The sequence below is a fragment of the Leopardus geoffroyi genome, chromosome A1, assembly GCF_018350155.1.
Source record: "Leopardus geoffroyi isolate Oge1 chromosome A1, O.geoffroyi_Oge1_pat1.0, whole genome shotgun sequence".
NCBI lineage: Eukaryota > Metazoa > Chordata > Mammalia > Carnivora > Felidae > Leopardus > Leopardus geoffroyi.
Window position 1 is genome coordinate 170,684,291 of NC_059326.1, and position 21,731 is coordinate 170,706,021.

At 34.8% G+C, this 21,731-nt stretch overlaps 1 protein-coding gene across 1 annotated transcript in view; it reads left to right on the forward strand.

Annotated features, from left to right (window-relative positions):
• Positions 1–21,731, forward strand: part of WDR36 (WD repeat domain 36) — a 43,675-nt gene that overhangs the window by 15,541 nt on the left and 6,403 nt on the right. The window contains exons 10-19 of the mRNA XM_045500651.1: positions 397–462; positions 1,741–1,827; positions 3,119–3,264; positions 8,085–8,199; positions 8,683–8,848; positions 9,087–9,195; positions 11,647–11,726; positions 17,343–17,450; positions 19,508–19,605; positions 20,002–20,147. Of these exons, the coding sequence (XP_045356607.1) occupies positions 397–462; positions 1,741–1,827; positions 3,119–3,264; positions 8,085–8,199; positions 8,683–8,848; positions 9,087–9,195; positions 11,647–11,726; positions 17,343–17,450; positions 19,508–19,605; positions 20,002–20,147 (1,121 nt within the window). The remainder of the gene's footprint in view (positions 1–396; positions 463–1,740; positions 1,828–3,118; positions 3,265–8,084; positions 8,200–8,682; positions 8,849–9,086; positions 9,196–11,646; positions 11,727–17,342; positions 17,451–19,507; positions 19,606–20,001; positions 20,148–21,731) is intronic.

Consider the following 21,731-nt stretch of genomic DNA (forward strand, 5'->3'; position numbering starts at 1 on the left):
TTGAATTTTCAGATTCAGGTTTGAATTTGAGTGATTTGGAAATCTGAGTAAATGAGATTTTTTTTGAAAACTTCAGGAAGCACTGTAGATATTATCTTCATTTAGAATGTTATTTTATTTACTGATCTTCACAGACAGGTGGCTGGATTCTGAAACTGTGGCCCTTGCCAAGTCTCATAATCGGCTGAAAATTATTAGTAACTCCTATTATCCTTGGTTCTTACTAAATGGCATTCTTTGTACAGATGAATATTATAATGAAGTAGTTGCAATTTAGCTCTGCTTTTAAAGTATCCCAAACTGTAACTTCAAGTTTTAAGAATCATTAAGATCTGTCATTCAAATGATCCATTGTTTTGATGAAGTTTGATAGGTATTTTCTACATATATCAACAGGTCAAGATGGAACTCTTCAATCATTTTCCACAATACATGAAAAATTTAACAAGAGTTTGGGACATGGTAGGTCATTTGCAAGACGAAAAAAAAAGCTACTGGTCACAAAAGAAACGTTTCAAGATACTGTGAGACAACCAGTTGAGGTTTCATTGATAAATTTCCTTTTTTTCTTGGATAAAATTAAAAAACCCCTGTATGGAAGAGTAATAGATTTTTAACATCAGTGTTGCTGTAGAAGTGGTTGAGGTGCTGCTATAAGGTTATTGAAAAGAATTAGACAGCTTGGGTGGTAAAAACAATACTGCTGCCACCCAAAAGACATCAATGATCTACCTCGAGCCATGTGTAGAGTGCAGGATTTTAAACATGGAAGGGACATTAGAGAAGGCATCAAAGTAAGCAGTGTCCCATCTTTTTACAGAAAGAACTTACTTTATTCTGTATCTTTTCCCATAGTTTCCAGCATTTGAAAGATTTTATAAATAAAAAAAAGTGTTTTTCAGTTTTATTCATAATTACTCCTCTTTTTAGCTACTGTCCTGGCTATTCATGTATGTATATACTTCCAGATGAGTTACAAGATCTTTTTTTTTTTTAAGGATCATTCTTTAATCAGCATTCAAAGTAATACTTCTAGAAATTAAATTGGAGAGATTTGATATCTTTAAGAATCTTCACTTCTAGGGATATGATATATCCTCATTCAGGTTACTTTTTATTTTCCTTAGGGCTTTAATGAAGTTTTTTGTTTGTTTTTTGTTTTTTAGTTTTCCTCCTGTTGGTCTTCCATATTTGAGATTATACAGTGGTATCTTATGTATTTTTTTATAATATGCTAATTTTTTTTGCTAGTGTTATAGATGTAATCTTTGTTCATCGTATTTCTATCTGCAATATTTAGTATTTAGTAATTAATATATAAGAATATGTAATATGTTATAATTACCAACTAATAATTATAGTGATCTTAAATATTATTGCATTGTAGGAACTCACTTTTTTTTTATTGGTTCTGTATTTTGTCCAATAAAATGATTATTCTAATTATTATTTGGTTGTTTCTCTTGATTGGCATGACTATATTACCATCGTATCATCTGTAAAAAATGATTTTTTAACCTTTTTTTCAATTATTTATATCTGATAGTTTATTTTCTTATCTAATTATATAGACTAAATTTCAAAAATGATTTAAGTAATAGTGGTTATAACATCATCTTTATTTGGTTCCTAACTTAAATAAGAGTATCTTGAGCTGTGTAGTTCTCTTGTGCTTCTCTTTTATGTTCATTTTTCATTAAGAAGGATACATAGCTATGTTCTTCTCTCCCTCAACTCCAGGATTAATAAATAAGAAGAGAGTCAAACGTAAAGGACTTCAGAATGCCTTGTCAGTAAGGCTTCCACCCATCACAAAATTTGCAGCTGGTAGGTAACTTAACACTGTATTCCAAGAAGTTCTGTTTTTCTATTTTTCCTACTATTTTTAAGTTTTCTTCATTTTAAAGAATGTTTTTGCAGGCATTAATAAGCATTTGGAAGTACCCCAAGTGCCTACTAATCTAATGTGAAGACTGAAAAAGAATTATTTATAATTTGCAGTTATCTTTTAATTTCAGGTTTTGGTCTTCTCTATAAGACCTATTAATAAACAGTATTTGGTATCTCATTTTGTAGCCCTTTTTATTCTATTATATGTCTGGTGTAATGAAAGTCACTAATATAAAAAGGTAAGAATAGAGAACATAAAGTTCTATTGTAATCAAAATCAGAATATACTGAGGTCCTTATATGCTACATTATTAGAGTGGTGTTTCATTCAAAGAATTGAATTGTTGATTGTTGAGTGAAAACTACCATAGAAATAAGGCACCATTTCCATTTTGAGGTTCTTATATCAACCTGATGATGGTTTCTTTCCTTTTTTTTTTTTTAACTTTTATTTTGACCACCCTGCTTTCCATTTTTTATCTTAGAACCTGAGTGATCTCAGACATCTGAATCATGTTACTCACCTGCTTAAAAATCTTTCAGAGGCCCCTTACTGCCTGTAGGATGTAATCTCCTGTTATGAACACAGCTTTCACAACTTTGTGATATGGCCCCAGTTGCCTTGTCTGCTTCCCATCCTTCTCGGGAAATGCATCACTTACTTCTTTTTGTTCAAGTTACTCTTGAACCTATTTGTGTCCCTGCCCCCAATTAATTGATGTTTGTTTTATTGCTTCTTTCAGGGAGCCATTTATTACTGTCCTCAAGTCTCTTTGTAAACTCTTGCTGAGTGCTTTTATAAGACACTATCATTATTTATTATAATTTCTTCTAATCAGAATTGCTTTTTTTAAAAAATTTTTTTAAGTTTATTATTTATTTTTGAGAGATAAAGAGTGTGTGAGCAGGGGAGGAACAGAGATGGAGAGAGGGAGAGAGAATCCCAAGCAGACTCCTCACTGTCAGTGCAGAGCCCAACACAGGGCTTGAACTCATGAACCATGAGATCGTGACCTGAGCCGAAATGAAGCTCAACCAGTGAGCCACCCAGGTGCCCCCAGAATTTCTTGTTAGATTAGAAGCTCATTGCTATCCGAAATTACCTGTACACCATCAGTCCCTAGTGCCTAATGATAACATAGAATATTATATTCTTAATAAGTAATAGGTAAATGAATGAGTGAGGGAATGAAAGATAATTTGATTTATGATTTTCATTATATTTTAGAGGAGGCTCGTGAAAGTGACTGGGATAGTATCATTGCTTGCCATCAAGGTAAACTGTCTTGTTCAACTTGGAACTATCAGAGATCTACCATAGGTGCTTACTTTCTCAAGCCAAAAGAGCTGAAGACAGATGACATAACCGCAACAGTAAGTGAGCTTGAGCTTGTTGATAAGAGCATTTTCTCCTGTAAAATTGTCCTGCGGCAATCTTGTTATACTCAAGTTTATTAATGATCATATGGGTTGAAACAGCAGTTTAACATTTTTAAATTATTTTCTAATAGTGTTAGGTTTTCCAACTGTAGAGAATTATTTTAGGTTTAAGTTAAGTTTTGCTTAATTAGATGTATATTAGTTGCTTTAGTTTTCTTTTTTTTTAACTTTTTTTTTTAACGTTTATTTATTTTTTGAGACAGGGAGAGACAGAGCATGAACAGGGGAGGGGCAGAGAGAGAGTGAGAGACACAGAATCTGAAACAGGCTCCAGGCTCTGAGCTGTCAGCACAGAGCCCAACGTGGGGCTCGAACTCACGGACCATGAGATCATGACCTGAGCTGAAGTCGGACGCTTAACCGACCAAGCCACCCAGGCGCCCCAGTTGCTTTAGTTTTCTAATTAAGTAGGATTACTCAGAATACCCTCTGAAGATGAATTCAGCATTTATCAATGAACTTTCTTACCTTAATTATGTCGAGTATACAGAACTATATTTAATGAATGTGAATCTTAAGGGTTTTTTTTCTTTCTTGATTTCTTCTGATATAGGAGTAAGATTTAGCTAACTCTTTAATGACTTATAGGTATAGAAGTTATTTAAAGTTATAGGTATAGAAGTTATTTCTTATATTTGTCTCTTGAGAAGTGCCTTATAGAGAAATTCTAATTGAGTTCTAAGCCTTTCTTAAATATACCTTTCATTTTTTATGTATATTTTTTTTACTTTATTTTTGAGAGAGAGGCAGAGAGAGAGAAGGAGAGAGAATCCTAAGCAGGCTCCACACTCTTGGCACAGAGACCAATGCCAGGCTCAAAGTCACAAACTGAGATCATGACCTGAGCCGAAACCAAGAGTTGGACGCTTAACCAACTGAGCTACCCTGGTGCCCCTTAAATATAGCTTTTAAATTCCAGTGTTTACTTAAGAGTTTACTCCTCTTTAGAAATTTTGTTTCTGTTTGCTTTTGTTAATATGTTAATCCACTTCTGTTGCATTCAGATTTTCAGATATAAAGAAGCATTGTTATATTCTGGTTTGCAGAGTTGTTGCTTCTTCTTTTTTGGATTTTGTTGTTGTTTTAGTGAGAAAGAGAGAGAAAGCACACATCTGTGCGGGGAAGGGCAAAGGAGAGAGAGACAGAGAATCTTACACGGGCTCCGTGCCCAGTACAGGGCCTGACGCAGGGCTCAATCTTAGGACCGTGAAATCATGACCTGAGCCAAAATCAAAAGTTGGACATTTAATCGACTGAGTCACCCAGCTGCCCTCCTTCTACTTTGTAAGAAACAGTTTTATTAATATAATTTATAAACCATAAAATTCTCTTTTAAAGTGTACAGTCCAGTGATTTTTGGTATATTCATAGGATTGGGAAATCATCACTAAAATCTAATCAGTCTAATTTTAGAATATTCTTATCAACTCAAAAAGAAACCCTATTCTCTCATTTCTCCTCTCCCTTCTCCCTAACCTAGGTAACCACAATCTGCTTTTTATTTCTATAGATTTTCCTATTCTGGGCATTTAATGTAAATGGAATCATACAAGATATAGTCTTTCTGATTGGCTTTTCCATCACTTGGCATAATGTTTTCAAAGGTTATTCATGTTATAGCATTTATAACATACTTGTTTTATTGTGGACACTACTACATTTGTGTAGAAACCACATTTTATTTAGCCATTGATTAGTTGATGCTATTTATGTTGTTTCTACTTCTTGACTCTTATAAATAATGCTAACATTAGTGCATTGTAGCAGGATTTTCACAAAAGGAGTCGTGACTCCCAGGCTTTTCTTTCCAGGAAGTAACTTTATTTGTGCCAGCACGGCTCAGTTGGGTTTGTACCCAAAGAACTGAGCCCCAAACTTCACGTGGCATAGTTTTGTACATTTTCTATTTCTTTGTCTACCATATATGGTAACACAGAAACATGCAGTCTGATTAAGTGGTCTCATGTTACAAGGCCATGATGGATGTTGTTATCATGTACGGGTAGAGCCAGGTTGCCTTGAGTTTTTTTGTTTTTTTGTTTTGTTTTGTTTTGTTTTGTTTTCACATTCTTAGGGAGGGGACCCTACCACACATAAGTTTTTATGTGAAACATAAAACATATGTTTTTGTTTCTCTGCATTTATACCTAGGACTGGAATCATTAGGTCATAATGCAACTCTGTTTAACATTTGTGGGGAACTGCCAACCTGTTTTCCAAAGTGGCTGCACCTTTTTATACTCCCATTAGCAATGTATAAGTGTTTCGATGTCTGTACATTTTAATGAACACTTGTGATTGCTCTTTTGATTATTGCCATCCTTGTTGGTATATAGTAGTATCTCATTGTGATTTGTGTTTCGGACTCAGTGTTGAGCCTCTTTTCATGTGTTTACTGATTGTATGTCTTCTTTGGAGAAATGTCTTTTCAATTCTGTGCCCATTAAAGGGGTTGTCTTTTTATATTGAGTTGTATTAGCTGTTTGTGTATTCTGGATCTAAATCCCTTATCAGATATGCAGTGTTTTTTCCCCTTTCTGTGGGCTGTCATTTCATTTTCTTGTTGATAATCATTTTCAGTGTAAGAGTTTTTATTTTGATTAAGTCCAACCTATCTTTTCTTTCTTTTTTTTTTTTTTTTTTTTTTTTTTTTTTGCTGATGGTTGTTGGAAAATTGTTGCCTAACCCAGGGCCATGAAGATTTACTCCTGTGATTTGTGCTAAGGAGTTTCATAGTTTTAGCTATTACATTTAAGCCTATAATCCTTTCGGAGTTAATTTATGTGCATGATGTATGTAGGGGTCCAAGTTCATTCTGTTACATATGAATATCTAGTTGTCTCAGCATCATTATTCAAAAGACTGTTCTTTCCCCCATTGAATAGTCTTGGCGTGCTTGCCAAAAATAAATTTGACATGAATATGAGGCTTTATTTCCAGATTCTCAGTTCTATTCCATTGTTTTATATGTCTGTCTTTATGCCAGAACCACACTGTCTTGACTATGGTACCTTTGCGTTAAGTTTTTTTTTTGTTGTTTTTTTTTTTTAATTTTTTTTTTTTTTTCAACGTTTATTTATTTTTGGGACAGAGAGAGACAGAGCATGAACGGGGGAGGGGCAGAGAGAGAGGGAGACACAGAATCGGAAACAGGCTCCAGGCTCTGAGCCCTCAGCCCAGAGCCCGACGCGGGGCTCGAACTCACGGACCGTGAGATCGTGACCTGGCTGAAGTCGGACGCTTAACTGACTGCGCCACCCAGGCGCCCCAGCGTTAAGTTTTAAAATCAGAAAAATTGAATCCTCCAAGTTCTTTTCTCAAGATTGTTTTGGCTGTTCTAATCTCTTGCATGTCCATGTGAATTTTAGGATCTGCTTGTCAATTTCTGCAAAGAAAGCAGCTAGGATTTTGGTAGGGGTTTTGTTGATATCGTAAATCAGTTTGAGGAGTGTTACCATATTAATATTACTTCTGATCCATGAACATGGGATGTCTTTCCATTTATTTAGATCCTTAATTTCTGTCAGCAGTATTTTGTGGTTGTCTGTGTACAAGTCTCATACTTCTTTGGTTTTCTGGTATCTTATTGTTTTTAATGCTATTATAAATGGAGTTCTTTCTTAATTTTGTTTTGGATTGTTTATTGCTAGCGTGTTGAAATATAATTAATTTTTGTGTACTGATCTATCATGTAACCTTGCTGAACTTATCTATTCTGTTTTTTAGTGAATACCTGTTTTTAACTTATTGAAAGTATAATTACATAGTTGATTCTCTTTTGTACAAGGCATTTTGAAAGTATGTATGCTCTATTCTCCATAGTACAAAAATCCAGTTTTAAGCTTTTATACTGTTTTGTAAACCATAGAGATTTTATCTTAAGCCTCTTAAGTTTACCCGCACAGTTTTGAGTAGCTGTTGTACTAGTAGTGGTAACGATAATTACAGCTAACATTTTTTGTGTGCTTACTTTCTTCTAGGCTCTGTGCCTAACATGCATTATTTTTTTTTTGAGAGAGAGAAAGCATGTGTGCATTTGCACGCACGTGAGGGGAGGAGGGGCAGAATGGGGGTGGGGAGAGAGAGAGAATCTTAAGCAGACTCTATGCACAGTGTGGAGCCTGACATGGGGCTTAGTCTCACGATAATGAGATCATGACGTGAGCCAAAATCAAGAGTCAGATGCTTAACTGACTGAGCCACTCAGGTGCCTCTAACAGGCATTATTTTATATTATTCTTGCAACAATCCTATGATGTTGTCTGTTGTTAACCTCTTTTTATAGACAATAAAGTTGAAGCTTAATATAATAATGATGACCATCCTAATGATATGTTTTCAGTTTTATATCTGCTGTAGAAGCAATTACATAAGGTAAGGTAAAGAAATTAGGCGGTGGAATACTTTGACTTTAGCAGTAATGTGAATAAATTAAAATTGAAAGCCAGCTGAAATACAGTTCTTCTGACTTTGTAAATTTCAGTTGAGTTAACTTTGGTTATGTTTTATTTTCTTGGATAATAATTTCTGTATACTTCTTAGAGAATGGACATAGAATCAAGCAGTTATTTCTTATACACCCAAGTACAGTGACATTATCTTTACGAAAATTAATGAGGCAATTCATTTAGAATGCTTCTTTTTTTTCTTAATGAGGTAATTAGTAGGTGAAAAGACATTTGGAAACCATAAAGTACAGTAAAAATATTAGTTATTTTTTGTATAATTTGTGTTAAAATTTTTTTTTTCCAAAGGCAGTAGATATAACTTCTTGTGGAAACTTTGCTGTAATTGGTCTGTCATCAGGATCTGTAGATGTATATAATATGCAGTCTGGTATTCATCGAGGAAGTTTTGGCGAGGATCAAGGTAATGAATTTTTTCCCTTTTTTTATTAAAAAAAAAATAATATACAAGGCTAATAACTAACTGTCTCTGGCATTTATTAAATTCTTGAGTGCCAGGCATTTTGGTAAGGTTGTAGATGGGTTATCGTCAACCCTATCTAGCAGTTACTGCCATTACACCTACTATAAACACCATGTTGAAATACTTAAATAGAATGAAGTTATTGATAGATTAGAGGAAAGTAGATATTATACAAATTAAAATTTGCGTTTTCTTCCCCTTTCATTAAGCAGAAAATCTTAAGCTTTCTGGCATCAACCAGATTGATTTTGTTTTAATTACAGCAATATATAATCTTCTGAAATCCAGATTAATTTTAAGATTTTAAGGGAGCTAAATAGAGGGAACTTAGAAATTTAAATGAAGGAATCACTCTTTGTGTAGTGTTTAGAGAGGCAGTGCCATTTTCTTAATGTCTTTTTCCTTTTATCATATGTTTTAAAGCTCATAAAGGATCTGTTAGAGGTGTTGCAGTGGATGGCTTAAACCAGTTAACAATTACAACTGGTAGTGAAGGATTACTCAAGTTCTGGAACTTTAAAAACAAAATTTTAATACACTCTATGAGCCTTAATTCGTCTCCGAATACGATGCTGCTACATAGAGACAGGTAAAGTTTTTCCTTTAATGATTATGGATTTTATTTTTGATGTTTTTGGTAAAAGTCATAATGTAAGTACATAATTTATCAGGTGGGAAAATTATACATTTAATGTAAAGGAACAGAATTTTGTTTGATTTCCCCACAGGTATGCTTGATTATTAAAAACAAATTAAAATGACTATGAGATTTTAATGTGAAAGGTTTGTTGGTTTGTTTATTAAAACTGGTGTGTTTATCTTACTAGTGGCATTCTGGGACTTGCCTTGGATGACTTCTCCATTAGTGTTCTGGATATTGAAACTAGGAAGATTGTCAGAGAGTTTTCTGGACACCACGGCCAAATAAATGACCTGGTAAAATGAACTTTTGATGTTTAAATAAAACTTGACTAATTTCTGTTTCTGTTTAGGTTAAAATATACTAAAACTATTGCCCTTTAATAGAATTAAAGTTTTCATATGAGATATTCAAAATAATTTGGAAATTAATTTTCAAAGAATACAGTTTGTTTTTTTTTTTTTTTAATTTTTTTTTTTTTTTCAACGTTTATTTATTTTTGGGACAGAGAGAGACAGAGCACGAACGGGGGAGGGGCAGAGAGAGAGGGAGACACAGAATCGGAAACAGGCTCCAGGCTCTGAGCCATCAGCCCAGAGCCCGACGCGGGGCTCGAACTCACGTACCGCGAGATCGTGACCTGGCTGAAGTCGGACGCTTAACCGACTGCGCCACCCAGGCGCCCCCAAAGAATACAGTTTTAAAGAAAATTTAGAATATAAAGAAGTTAATGCCGTCAGATTGAAGTATAAATAAATCTCAGAGTTCATCTTTTTCTCTTAAACTCTAAACAAGGCTAAAATATCCTTTGGAGAATAAATGATCTATTGAAACATAAGTATTTAGTATTAAACTAGGTTGAGAGAATTCATTTCTTATTTTCTGAATGCATAACAAATGAATAGTAGGGGACCTTGAATATCTGGTATCTGGTTTATTCTAGCTTAGTGTTATTTCTAGAATTTAGATTTCTTAACTCTAAAAGAGTTTAATCAATAAAAATTTGTTTTGGCTTACTATTACGTTTTTATAGTGGGATATAAGATACAAAAAGTACTCTAGTTTGAAAAATATATATTGAGGCTATATTAAGTTTATATATTGTTATTTTTCATCACTCACATCTTGATTCACTTGAAAACAGGAAAAAATTAAAATCTGGGCTATTTAGTGGCAATTCTAACATCTATATTTATTTATCCATTCTTGTACCAAAAATCAGCAGTTTATCCATTCCCTTAAAAATATAGGGGAAAAAGCCAGGAAATTGTGTTGTTCTGCAGATAGGAAATTGGCAACATAATTTGTTGTGTTATCATCTGTAGAAATGAGGCAGGAGTGGAGTGATTTTGATGAAATTTTTTGATGCATTTTTAAAACCAGTCAGTGCCAGCTTGCCCTTTCTTTCTTTCCTTTTCAAATCTTATTTTGAACTTGTATGTCTGGAATTTCTCCTACTCAGCAATAAATTATTCCTGTTCAGTTAAATCTGTGAGCATATAACACAGATTACCTATCAGAGTCATTTTCCCTGTCCTTAATGTACATGATTCTGTAAATTGAACTCACTGTACCTTAAGGTTTGAGTTTCTGCTGTATCACTACAACCCAATGAACAGATTGGAGTCCACTTATCCCAGTATCATCTGTTAATATGGATGGTGATAATGCCTGTGGTGTGTTTAAACTCCTGGATGAACAATCTACCATTATAAACATTAAAGTTTTTTTTTTGGCGGGGTGGGGGGGTCTTCTTTCATATATGGCCTGATCTAAGCCTCACAACACTTATGTGCTACAGGGAAATGAGAGCTATTTATCCATTTATATCAACAGAAAAGATATAGCTTCTTTAAGGTGGCATAAGTAGTTTATTATTTACTTTTATTTTGCAATTCTAATTACTGTGGTGTTAAATTACATTTTGAAATTAAAACATCATTATAAAAGGATCTTTAACTGAAGCGACAAGTAAATAGAAGTTCTTGTGTAGTAACTTTAATATTTTAAGGGAATTTGCATTCCTTTTTTTTTTTAATGTTTGTTTATTTGTGAGAGAGACACAGTGTGAGCAGGGGAGGAGCAGAGAGAGACGGAGACACAGAATCTGAAGCAGCCTCCAGGCTCTGAGCTGTCAGCACAGAACCCGATGCAGGGCTCAAACACATAATCTGTACAATCATGACCTGAGCCGAAGTCAGACGCCCAACCGATGCCCAGCTGACTGAGCCACCCAGGCGCCCCAGGGCATTTGCATTCTTGTTTTCAAAATCATTTTGGACTCTAAGAAAGCCAGTCTAATATATAGATTCTTTAGTGAAATACAGGTTTTGTTTCTTTCACAGAACTTTATAACTGAAATTAGGCTAACAAAATATTTCATTGAATGTTCTCAGAATAGCTAGCAGTTTTATCCTGAAAATGTTTGTAGTTATTTGTTAACTGTCTATAAATGTAGGTGGTTATGTAGTAAAAATTGAAAATTGGATGATGCTGTTAATTTTTAAAACTTTTTATGATACATGTAAAAACCTAATTCTTATTTATATCCAAACAGTGGCATATAAGAAATGAATTTTTTTCTATAAAATGCAGCAGTTTAAATTTTACTCAGACTTATTTTTTTATGAAGCCTGCATCTTGTTTTCATTTCTTGCATTCTTTAAGCTGTTAAATATACAGGCACAAATATACATAAATGCACACATGCATTATATGTGTATTCTTGTTTTTCTTTTAATTTGAAGGCTTTCAGTCCTGATGGTCGTTGGTTAATAAGTGCTTCAATGGATTGCACTGTTAGAACTTGGGACCTTCCATCTGGGTGGTGAGTTTATTTTTAAACCCCTAACCTCTGTCAGAAGATTTCTCAGTCATCGTCTTTACGTGTAACTTTTACCTATAGTTAATGGTTTGTGTGCCTTTTGAATGTGAATATATTTTGGGGATTTTTCTAACCTTACTGTTAGATCAAAAACCTGTTTTTTGGGAGGGAGTAGTGCCATAAAAGATAATAGTGAGGAAAATGCAATCTCTCTTAGGTTTTCTGTACTTGCAAAATTGAGACATAGAAAGTGAGTTGAATAAACTTTGAGAAAGCTCATTTGACCTTTTTGATACTCGAAAATAGAGTCAGACTTTAGGACTGGAAACTCTTATTTAGTGTCTTGTTGTTGTTGTTATTGTATTTAGTTAAAAGGTCCAAAACCCAACTTTACTTTTATATACTATGTATTTTCTGTGTCTGACATAATTCTTGTTTTAGATAATGTGTTTCTTAGAATTTGGGTAAAACCCAGCAGCACGCAGATGCAGAAATCCGTTTCGTTTCGTAGATAGAAACTTGTTACAAAAACAGCAGTTAATTGAAAATTTACCTACTTCTGTTAAATAATTTGAACATTGGAGACCTACAGAGTGAGAGCAAGGGAGCTAGCTTTGTTGTTAAAAATTATGTAGGAATAGATACGATTTAAAATCATATCACTTAACAGAATTGCTTAGAGTATGAAAGTAGTGATGGAAATAATGAAGTATCTATTTTAACAGGAACATACTATAAGGTGGGGGAAAATGGGAAGGAAGATGGCACTTTTTAAACCTCTGGAAAATTCCTAAATTAAGCTCTGTCCAGTTGTACTTCCTCTTTTCTCAGGAATTGATAAGTTTATACCTGAAAGCAGTTTGACCTTTAGAAAGGAAAAACCCTGATAGACTCATTTCCCTTTAAGGTTGGTATAGGAATGAGGCACAGCTGTCCATCCAGCATACACACCAGATTTGGAACATGCACAGCAAGAGTGTCTAACGGGTCCAGCTCTAATAACTAGGAACCTTCTCTATAGGTGTGTCTGTCTTTCACTCAAAATATAGTGAAACAAAATCTAATTAGTTGGCTGTGTCTTGTAGCTTTTAAAAGTTCACTTAAAGTTTGTACTTCCTTAATTTTTAAAAACTCCTTTTTTGAAGGCTACATTAGAAATATTGGTTGTGCTCCTCAGACTTTCACAATCTTCTAAAAATTAACAATATAATTAAATTGCCTTACAGTAGGAAAGTTGTACAAGGTATACACCTTTTTAGTTTCAGTTCACATTAGATGGGAGAGATGGGTTAATGTTGAATAGTACTAAACTGGCAAAATATTTTTTAAAAGTGGTAAGGGGCACCTGGGTGGCTCAGTCGGTTAAACAACTGGCTCTTGATTTCAGCTTAGGTCGTGGTCTCACGGTTTGTGGGTTCGAGCCCCACATCAGGCTCCACGCTGACAATGCAGATCCCGCTTGTCCTCTTGATCCTCTTGATCCTCTTGATCCTCTCTTTCCCTTTCTCTCTGCCCCTCCCCCACTCTCTCTCTCACTTTCAGAATAAATACATTAAAAAAATAAAAGGGTAAACACGGGGTGCCTGGGCAGCTCAGTCGGTTAAGCTTCTGACTTTGGCTCAGGTCATGATCTCGGAGCTTGTGAGTTCGAGCCCCGCTTTGGGCTCTGTGCTGAGGGTTCAGAGCCTGGAGATTGCTTCGCATTCTTTGTCTTCCTCTTGCTCTGCCCCTCCCTCACTGACGCTCTGTCTCTTTCTCTCTCTCTCTCAAAAATAAACAAACAAACAATAAATAGTGATAAACTTATGTTTGGAATGTAAGAATTAGGTTCTTAAACCAGCATTCAAAGCTACCAGTCTTTGACTCAACGTTTACCCTTTTTGCTAAATTTCTTATTTCAGTAAAAAGTTGAATGGATTTAAATCTGACCAGTTTTCAACTCTGATACCTTATTTTTAAATGAACTATGAGACATATTAAGTGAATACAGAGGGAAGCTGGGAGAAACAAACGGGCAAGAAATGAGTCAGTCATGTAAGGATTGTTAAAAGAAAATCTAATAATTTCTACCCTGATTGGACCAAAGTATATTTTAATAAAGAAAACCATAAATACTTACTTGGTTCAGCTATGAGGCACAGTGAATGAGAAAGCTTGAAAAGCAATGTCAAACAGCTGCTGCTGCCTGATTGCAGCTAAGCTGACTTTCATATGTGCTTGTATTTCCATCTTCCTTCATATCCTAATAGCTGTAGGTACTGCTACTGTTATTAGTCCCATTTTACAAATGAGGAAATGGAGGCTCAGAGAGAAGTCATTTACCCAAGGTTGCATAGTTTGTAAGTGACATTTTGCTGTAATAAACACAGAAGAAAGAAACAGATTTCCCAATAATTGTGATATCAACTTTGCTTAGTTGCGTCATGCTCTGGGGACGAATTGATTTTGTAGAGATAATAAGGAAGTGAGGATCAGTATTTCATTTTACAACCCTAGGTAACTTTTGGATATTCCTAGTTCTTTGCTCAATAAGCAGTTTCATCATTTACACAACATGTTAAATATTTAAACAATGAATTGACTTACGGTCTGAAAAGTGAAAGTATGAGCAAACCTTTGGGCGTGGTAACATAACATGTGTATCCATCTGCAGTACCTATCTACAGCAACTTGCATAAGTTCTGAACTGTTTTCTGTAAAATGTTTTTAAAGTGCTGAAAATTTCCTTGTGTTTATAGGATTCTCAGAGAAGTAGAGTTGAAATTTTTTTCTCTGAAATTATCTGGCATCTACTACTTATTTCTGGTTGTTTTTCATCTATTAGAAATTCAGATTGAACCCCTTTGGGGTGAGGAAAATATAAAAGTAAATAGTTAATAGAATTTTACATTTTGTTCTTTCTCACCCTCTGACCCCTGCGCTCTGTGGAGCATTACATGAAAATTGTTGGAATACAACATTGTTTTGCATTTCTCACTGAGGCAAAAACCATCCCTTTTGTTTCTATTCTTTAAGAGCCTTTTGTAAGGTAATTCTGTCCCTTTGGAGATTGAACAGTTAGATGCTGTCTGCATTTGCTCAGAATATAATCAGAAATTACTTACTGTTAACCTGTATATGCAAGTCTCTGTGCTTGAAAATCTGATCCCTTAAAGTTTTGTTAATGTTTGCTCAAAAAAAATTATAATTTACCTGGGGCTTTTCATTTTGTGGGATTAGCAGAAGACAGTGTGGTAGTTAGGTCTGAGATTAAGCCTGTACACTTATGCTTTATGAACTAAGGTGGCAGTGTAAAATACACTGTGTATGTGGAAACCACCTTTCTTTAATTTGATGCTTTTACATAATGGAGAGCCAATCCACCCACACATAACAGCTGTGGAAGTCAAGTTGCACAGTGAATTTGACAAAATATAGTATCAAGTAACATAAATTTGCTCAAGCATTAGATTCTCTTTTTAACCGATTCTAAATGTGTTAGGAAGTTTCACTCCTCGTATAACTTTTAAAGAGCAAGTATTGATCAAGAAAGAAGAAATAGTAAGATCTGAAATTGTTGTGTTTAGGTTTAATCTTCATCTGTATGTGCTGAGATAATGTTTCCGTCTGGGTTGTTGGCATTAAGTGAATTACCATAAATAATTTGTCTCTGGTATATAATAAGTGTTTAGCAAACGTTTCCTTTCTCCCAGGTCCCCTTGATTGAAGAACAGCCATTTTTGTAAGCTTCCAAAGTAGGTTTAAACAGAAATCAGGTTATTACTCATCCTTGTCCCCCTAACTAAGAATTAAACAGCAGTCATTGTCCTGAGCACACTTCGTTGTGTGTTTGTCTTCATTGCTCCTAATTTTAGTTTTGTTTTCCTATCTTGCATTCATTATTTAAACTTTGTATTTTCAATCACTCTGAGCAAATTAAGAAAGAGATTTTATCATGAAAAAGTCACTTAATGTCGCCACTGGAGAGTCTTCATTTACATTTGAGCTGCTTAGAGTATGTTCCATGCATCACCAGTGTAGGCATCCTCTGGGTCTGTATATTGCTATCTAGCTGTTTATTGTATCTTTAGTTTCAGTAGTGGTTTTACTGAGTTGATAGTGATTAAGTGTTCAGACTTCTTGGGTGACAGTCTTTGGCTCAGTTGCTTTCTATCTTGAGCACATTTTTAAATCTTACTGGGCTTCATTTTTCTGATCTGTATAGTAAGGACAGATCTGCCTTAGAGGGTTGTGAGGATTAAATTGAGTAGACTTAAGTGCTCAGAGTACTTTCTAACATGGAGTGCTAAAAAAGTGTTAATTGCTATTATTTTTTAATTTGTTTTATTTAATGTGGATTTGAAACTTCAGTTATTTTGCTGTGCCTTCTCGTGGATAATGTATTGGCTTTAGTGAATAAAGTAGTATTTAAAACAGCCATGATTAAAACCAGTATGCTTCTCTTAAAGTATACAAAGTGTTCACACTCAGCCAGTGTAAGAAGCCTCCACTGCAAGATGCCAATGGGTTAGACCTTTCTGCTCCTTAGATCCCCTTGTGTCACTTCCTGCCACCACCATTCTAGTTCAGCTCTTTATTGCTTGGTTAGATGACTGCTACCATAATCTCACTATATTCTTCCTGTTCACATATCTTCTACATTCTGATGGCACATTTTGTTATGAAAGTGAAGATTACACCAATATCTGCTCAAAAGCCTTTAGTGATTTTTCCTTTGATTAAAAGATAAAAAGCAAACTCAGATGTATGGTATTCAAGGTGCTATACGCAGCCTTATACTTATGCACTTGCTAATTTATCAAACCACTTCTCACTTACACCCAATTGTATTTTGACCTCACTTTGACCTCCCCATTTCTCTCAGCCAGGAAATACTTTATCAACGGCATCCATTGAAATCCTGTTCATTTGTAAGGCTCATCTCAGTCACTTTGTTCTCTGAGGATCCTGTTCTGTGTTTCCTGCCTGTGTGTAATTGCTTCCTCTCCCTCCCCAACTTTTCAACTCCTCCAGCATTTTAAAGTTGTGAGACTGGGTTCCATAAGCTCTATAAGGCTTTGTGGTTATGCTCTGTAGACTGAATTTTCATGTTTCACATATAGCATAGTTACCTATTAGAAAAATAGGTAGACTTGCACAAAAGTTATTCCGTTACTATTTCTTAATCTTATTCACAGCCATTTCATTATTTCCTTTCGTTGCTTAAGCCTTTTTAAAATTTCACTGAAATAACAAAAATACAGGAGAGTACTGGTAATAAGACTTATTTTAAATGTGTTACGTCTTCAGAATTTGTCCCCAAGTCAGTCTACCAAAGTGGCTTTCCAGAAAAAGAGAGCATTTCCTCTAGTATTTTCCCTGTTGTTGAAACTTGTTCTCTAGTTAATTGGTCTATTTAGGGTTCTAGGTCTTTCTCATTAAGAGAGATTATTTTCACATATTAACGTATTTGACAAAGCTCTTTGTTAGTGATGGCTTTCTTGTGTTGATTTGTAGAAATAAAACATGAATATTTTCTTCATCTTTCATACCTTGTTCTTTTAGCAAAAATATATTTTGCGAGTTATGTCCTTTTTTGGTATTTGTTAAAATACTTTAACATTCTAATTCATTTTATAGCCTTATAGACAGCTTTTTGTTGGACTCTGCTCCTCTCAATGTTGCTGTGTCCCCTACTGGAGACTTTCTGGCTACTTCCCACGTAGACCACCTTGGAATTTATCTTTGGTAAGTTCTTATATACATTTCTGTTCTGGGTAGGGAAGAGGATGATGATACTGTCAGAAAATCATAGTTGCTAACATTGCCATTTAGGTTTTTGTTTTTGTTTTAATTTATAAAATGGAAATTTCACATAAACAGTTAATTCACCATGAGTATATTTAACATCTACTTGATAATTTAGATAGCTTTGCTTCAGTGTGTATTCTAAACCACAGGACTGATTTTTAGTTATATTTGGTTTTTATTTGCCGAAAGGATAAGTGAATTTTAAAATTTAAAAGGCCTGGTCTGGCCTTCCTGCCACAGCCCTATTACCACTTTATGACTTTAGCCAACTTCTCAACTCAGCATACTTTATCTGCAAAATAAGGCATAAGTATGGGCAAAATGCCTTCTAAGATTCATTCTAGTTACATAACTCTTTATAACCATGAAATGGTATTTATGATGATCTTCCAACTCCATTATGATGAACATGTAAGAGTTCAAAATAAAGGTCCATCATCTGAGTCTAGAAAAGTTTTATCTGCTTCCTGAATTTAGTTGTATAATTCCTTTAATTCTTACTATTAAGGAAGAGAAAAAAATTGATCCCTTTTCTAATTATAAAATTTTATAACTGGATTTTTAGGATATGAAAATAAATTCAATATATAATAGAAATAGACTCTGGCCACCTTAACATGCAAATTGGAATATCTCCTGGAATCTAAGAAGCTTGAATAATCAAGACAAGAAAATAGTAGAATACCTATTGGACCTCAGCAGGAGTATATAGTGTCACACTTAATATAACTCAGAACCTGATACTCTCAATTATTATTATTATTTTTTATTATTTATTTTTGAGAGAGAGACAGAGGGGCAGAGAGAGAAGGAGACACAGAATCCAAAGCAGGCTTCAGGGTCCAAGCTGTCAGCACAGAGCCCTATGCGAGGCCTGAACCCACGGACTGTGAGCTGAAGTCAGACACTTAACCAACTGAGCTACCCAGGTGCCCCTGATAGTCCCAATTATTATATTACATTCCAGATTTATAATGTATGGGGAAGAGAATCTGATTAGCCCTTTGGGGGAGGTATCTTGGATTAGTCATCCAAGGCTATGGTGCAGGGTCAAGTAGCAGAACCATGATCACTTTAGAGGACTGTTCTACAGAAGGGAAAGACCATGACTGTTACAGCATATTTGCTGTCTGACTTAACTGAGTCCATCTTTCCTTTAGTTATGATTTCCCGAAATGGAGGTGCCTGGGTGGCTCAATTGGTTGAGTGTCCGGCTTCGGCTCAGGTCGTGATCTCACGGTCCGTGAGTTCAAGCCCTATGTTGGGCTCTGTGCGGACAGCTAGGAGCCTGGAGCCTGCTTTGGATTCTGTGTCTCCCTTTCTCTCTCTCTGCCCCTCTCCCACTCATGCTCTGTCTCTCAAAAGAAATAAATGTTAACAAATTAAAAAAAAAAAAAAAGACTTTCTTAAAAAAAAAAAAAAAAAGGATTTCCCTAAATGAAGGTTGCCATTTGTCAAAACAATTTAAATGTTTGGAGGTTATGTTATCTTATGCAAGTATTCATTACTGATCTCTCAAATACTTTCCGTACTATATTAAAATAAAGACTCCATGGGGTGGCTCAGTCAGTTGAGTGTCTGACTCTTGATTTCAGCTCAGATCGTGATCTCATGGTTTATGGGATCAAGCCCTGCACCACTCTGTGCTATCAGCACAGAGCCTGTTTGGGATTCTCTTTCTCTCCCTCTCTCTCCACCCCATCCCCACATTCGCTCTCTCTCTCGCTCTCTCTCTGTCTCTCTCTCAAATAAATAAAAACTGTAAAAAAATAAAGATTCCATTAATAAAGTTTATGCACAACTCTCTAGCGATGACATTTATGACCTGAATCAAGGCATTTTCAAATTAATACTATCTGAGATTTTTTTTCTACTTATAAGTGATTGGAACCAAGCTGAATTCAAGATTGCAGAGATTATTAATGACCAGTAATTGAAGTTTTTCTGGAAAAACTTAAAAGTCTTAAAATATTGTTTATATTTTTATTTCTCAGGTCCAATGTTTCACTGTATTCAGTTGTTTCACTACGCCCACTTCCCACAGATTATGTTCCTTCAGTAGTGATGCTTCCTGGTACTTGTCAAACCCAAGGTAATCACAACATAGTAAAATAATTTTTGAAATGTAATCTCATAAACCTAACATGGGGGATATTACTACTGAAGGCAAAGTTTAATGCATTGAATCAAAGTATTTTCCAACTGATAGGAAATATTTTTAAAGATGTCATGAATTAATGCAAAAATATAATTTGTGGTATTGATAAGATATTAATAGTATACCAGTGGAGAAATGTTTTGTTTCTGGTGATGGGAATTGTAGATAATATGACAAGATGAGGAAGTAAAAGTAAATAGAGTTTTTAAGGCTATATTGAGTAAGCATGTTATGAAATACAAATGGATTTGGAATAAATTAAGTTGCTTTTATATGATAAAAATCTTATTCTGCATTAATATGTTTCACCTGAAATTTTTTTGTTTTAAGATGTGGAATTATCAGAAGAAACCATAGAACCAAGTGATGAAATGATAGAGTATGATTCCCCAGAACAGTTGAATGAGCAGTTGGTGACTCTGTCACTCCTCCCTGAATCACGGTGGAAAAACCTTCTTAATCTTGATGTTATTAAGGTAATGCTGTAGTACACTTAATACTGGTTCCTAAAGACACATTCCAGAAGCACTTTCTTTAGTAGAGATAGCTTCTACTTGGAGGGTTTCAGGAGGAGCAGTTAATGCCTAAGGTAGTAGAGCATACCATTTAGTTGAATGCTGTTGGATCCAGTGATTATCACAAGATTCTTTCTCTATTGAAATTGACTTTCAGAGCACTGAGCAGACCTTTTGATATAGCAGAAGTACAGCCTGCAACTACAGAGCCATTAGAAGTTGGATGTTTTAAATCTAACCTAATAAACTACTTTTTTTAACTTCTAAAATGAGAAAAAAAATTGCTATCATGACGTGTGATATTTCTGTTGCTAGGCATTTGAGTACTAGAAGACTTTCTCTGGTCTTTTAATTAAGCTTCAGCTTCCCTTTGCCATTCTATACCTTACTCTGTCAACTCCAAGAAGACCTTCACAGTTTGCTGTGTTAAGTACAGGCACATAAATTAATATGAACTAAGTACTGGCTAATATCCCAAGGACAACAGCAGTGAAAAAAAACCCAACAAACCTAGCTCCTTTGTCCTTGAGAAATTTATAATTTTATATGAAAAATGAATGATTATGGCATAAATTAGTGTTTTTCAAAGCATATTTTCTGGCCCCCATTTGTGAGTAGCAAAAATAATTAAAAGGAATAGACTAGAGTAGAAAACTTCAAAGGTTATCATCTGATAATAAGGGTAAGTGTTTATGAACGTCTTACATGTCTTATGAGCATTAGAAAGTGTAAGAACACTTACATAGATAACTGACAAGGTATGGTAAGTATTTTTGTAACTGATTACTTAGCACCAGAAAAGACATGTGTATCTTGGGTAAGAAAAGAGTTTTCATGTGTTAGTTTTCCTCACAGAAGGTATGTTATGTAGGAACATAGTTGTGAAAAATCTCTATGATGTTATCCAGTGTGTCAGCTATAAAGGCAGTACTTTATGGAATAGCTTTAAAAGCAATGCATTAAAAAGGACAAGTAGGTTAGTGTGAAGGCTGCAGTCAGAATAATGCCCAATTAATTGAACTAAGGTTTTGGACTACTCTGTTGCTTGCTTAGATACAGTTTTGTTTTAGAAACCAAGTGAATAATCTTTATGGTAGAAATATGCTAACATCTCCAAAATTTTATTTTTTTACTGAATGAAAGAAATTAGAATTTTGTCTTATGGGTAACTTTTCTCCTTTTGGTTTTCCTTATGAGACTATTTCTAGTGCTCCCTGTGGAGCACTTGCAAAAGGATTTTTGTTCTTATTTACAGCTCAGTGACTCTCTCCCTTCCAACTCAAGAACAGCAAGTTACAAGGGTAACTGTGACTCTTACTAGAGTCTCCACCATCCCCAAGAAGGGCTGTGCGTATGCTACAGTTGGCACTCCCTTGTCCTGTTTTCATGTAGTAACTTTCTTTTTTTTGCTGTGCCTCCACAAGGCCACAAGTATCCTTGGTTTTCTTTCAAAAAACGAATCTCTCTAGGGTCACAGAGCTCCTAGAGAATGGAGGAATGATGTAAGGTAAAATTGTGAGACTTTTATTGGGCAGTTTACCACAG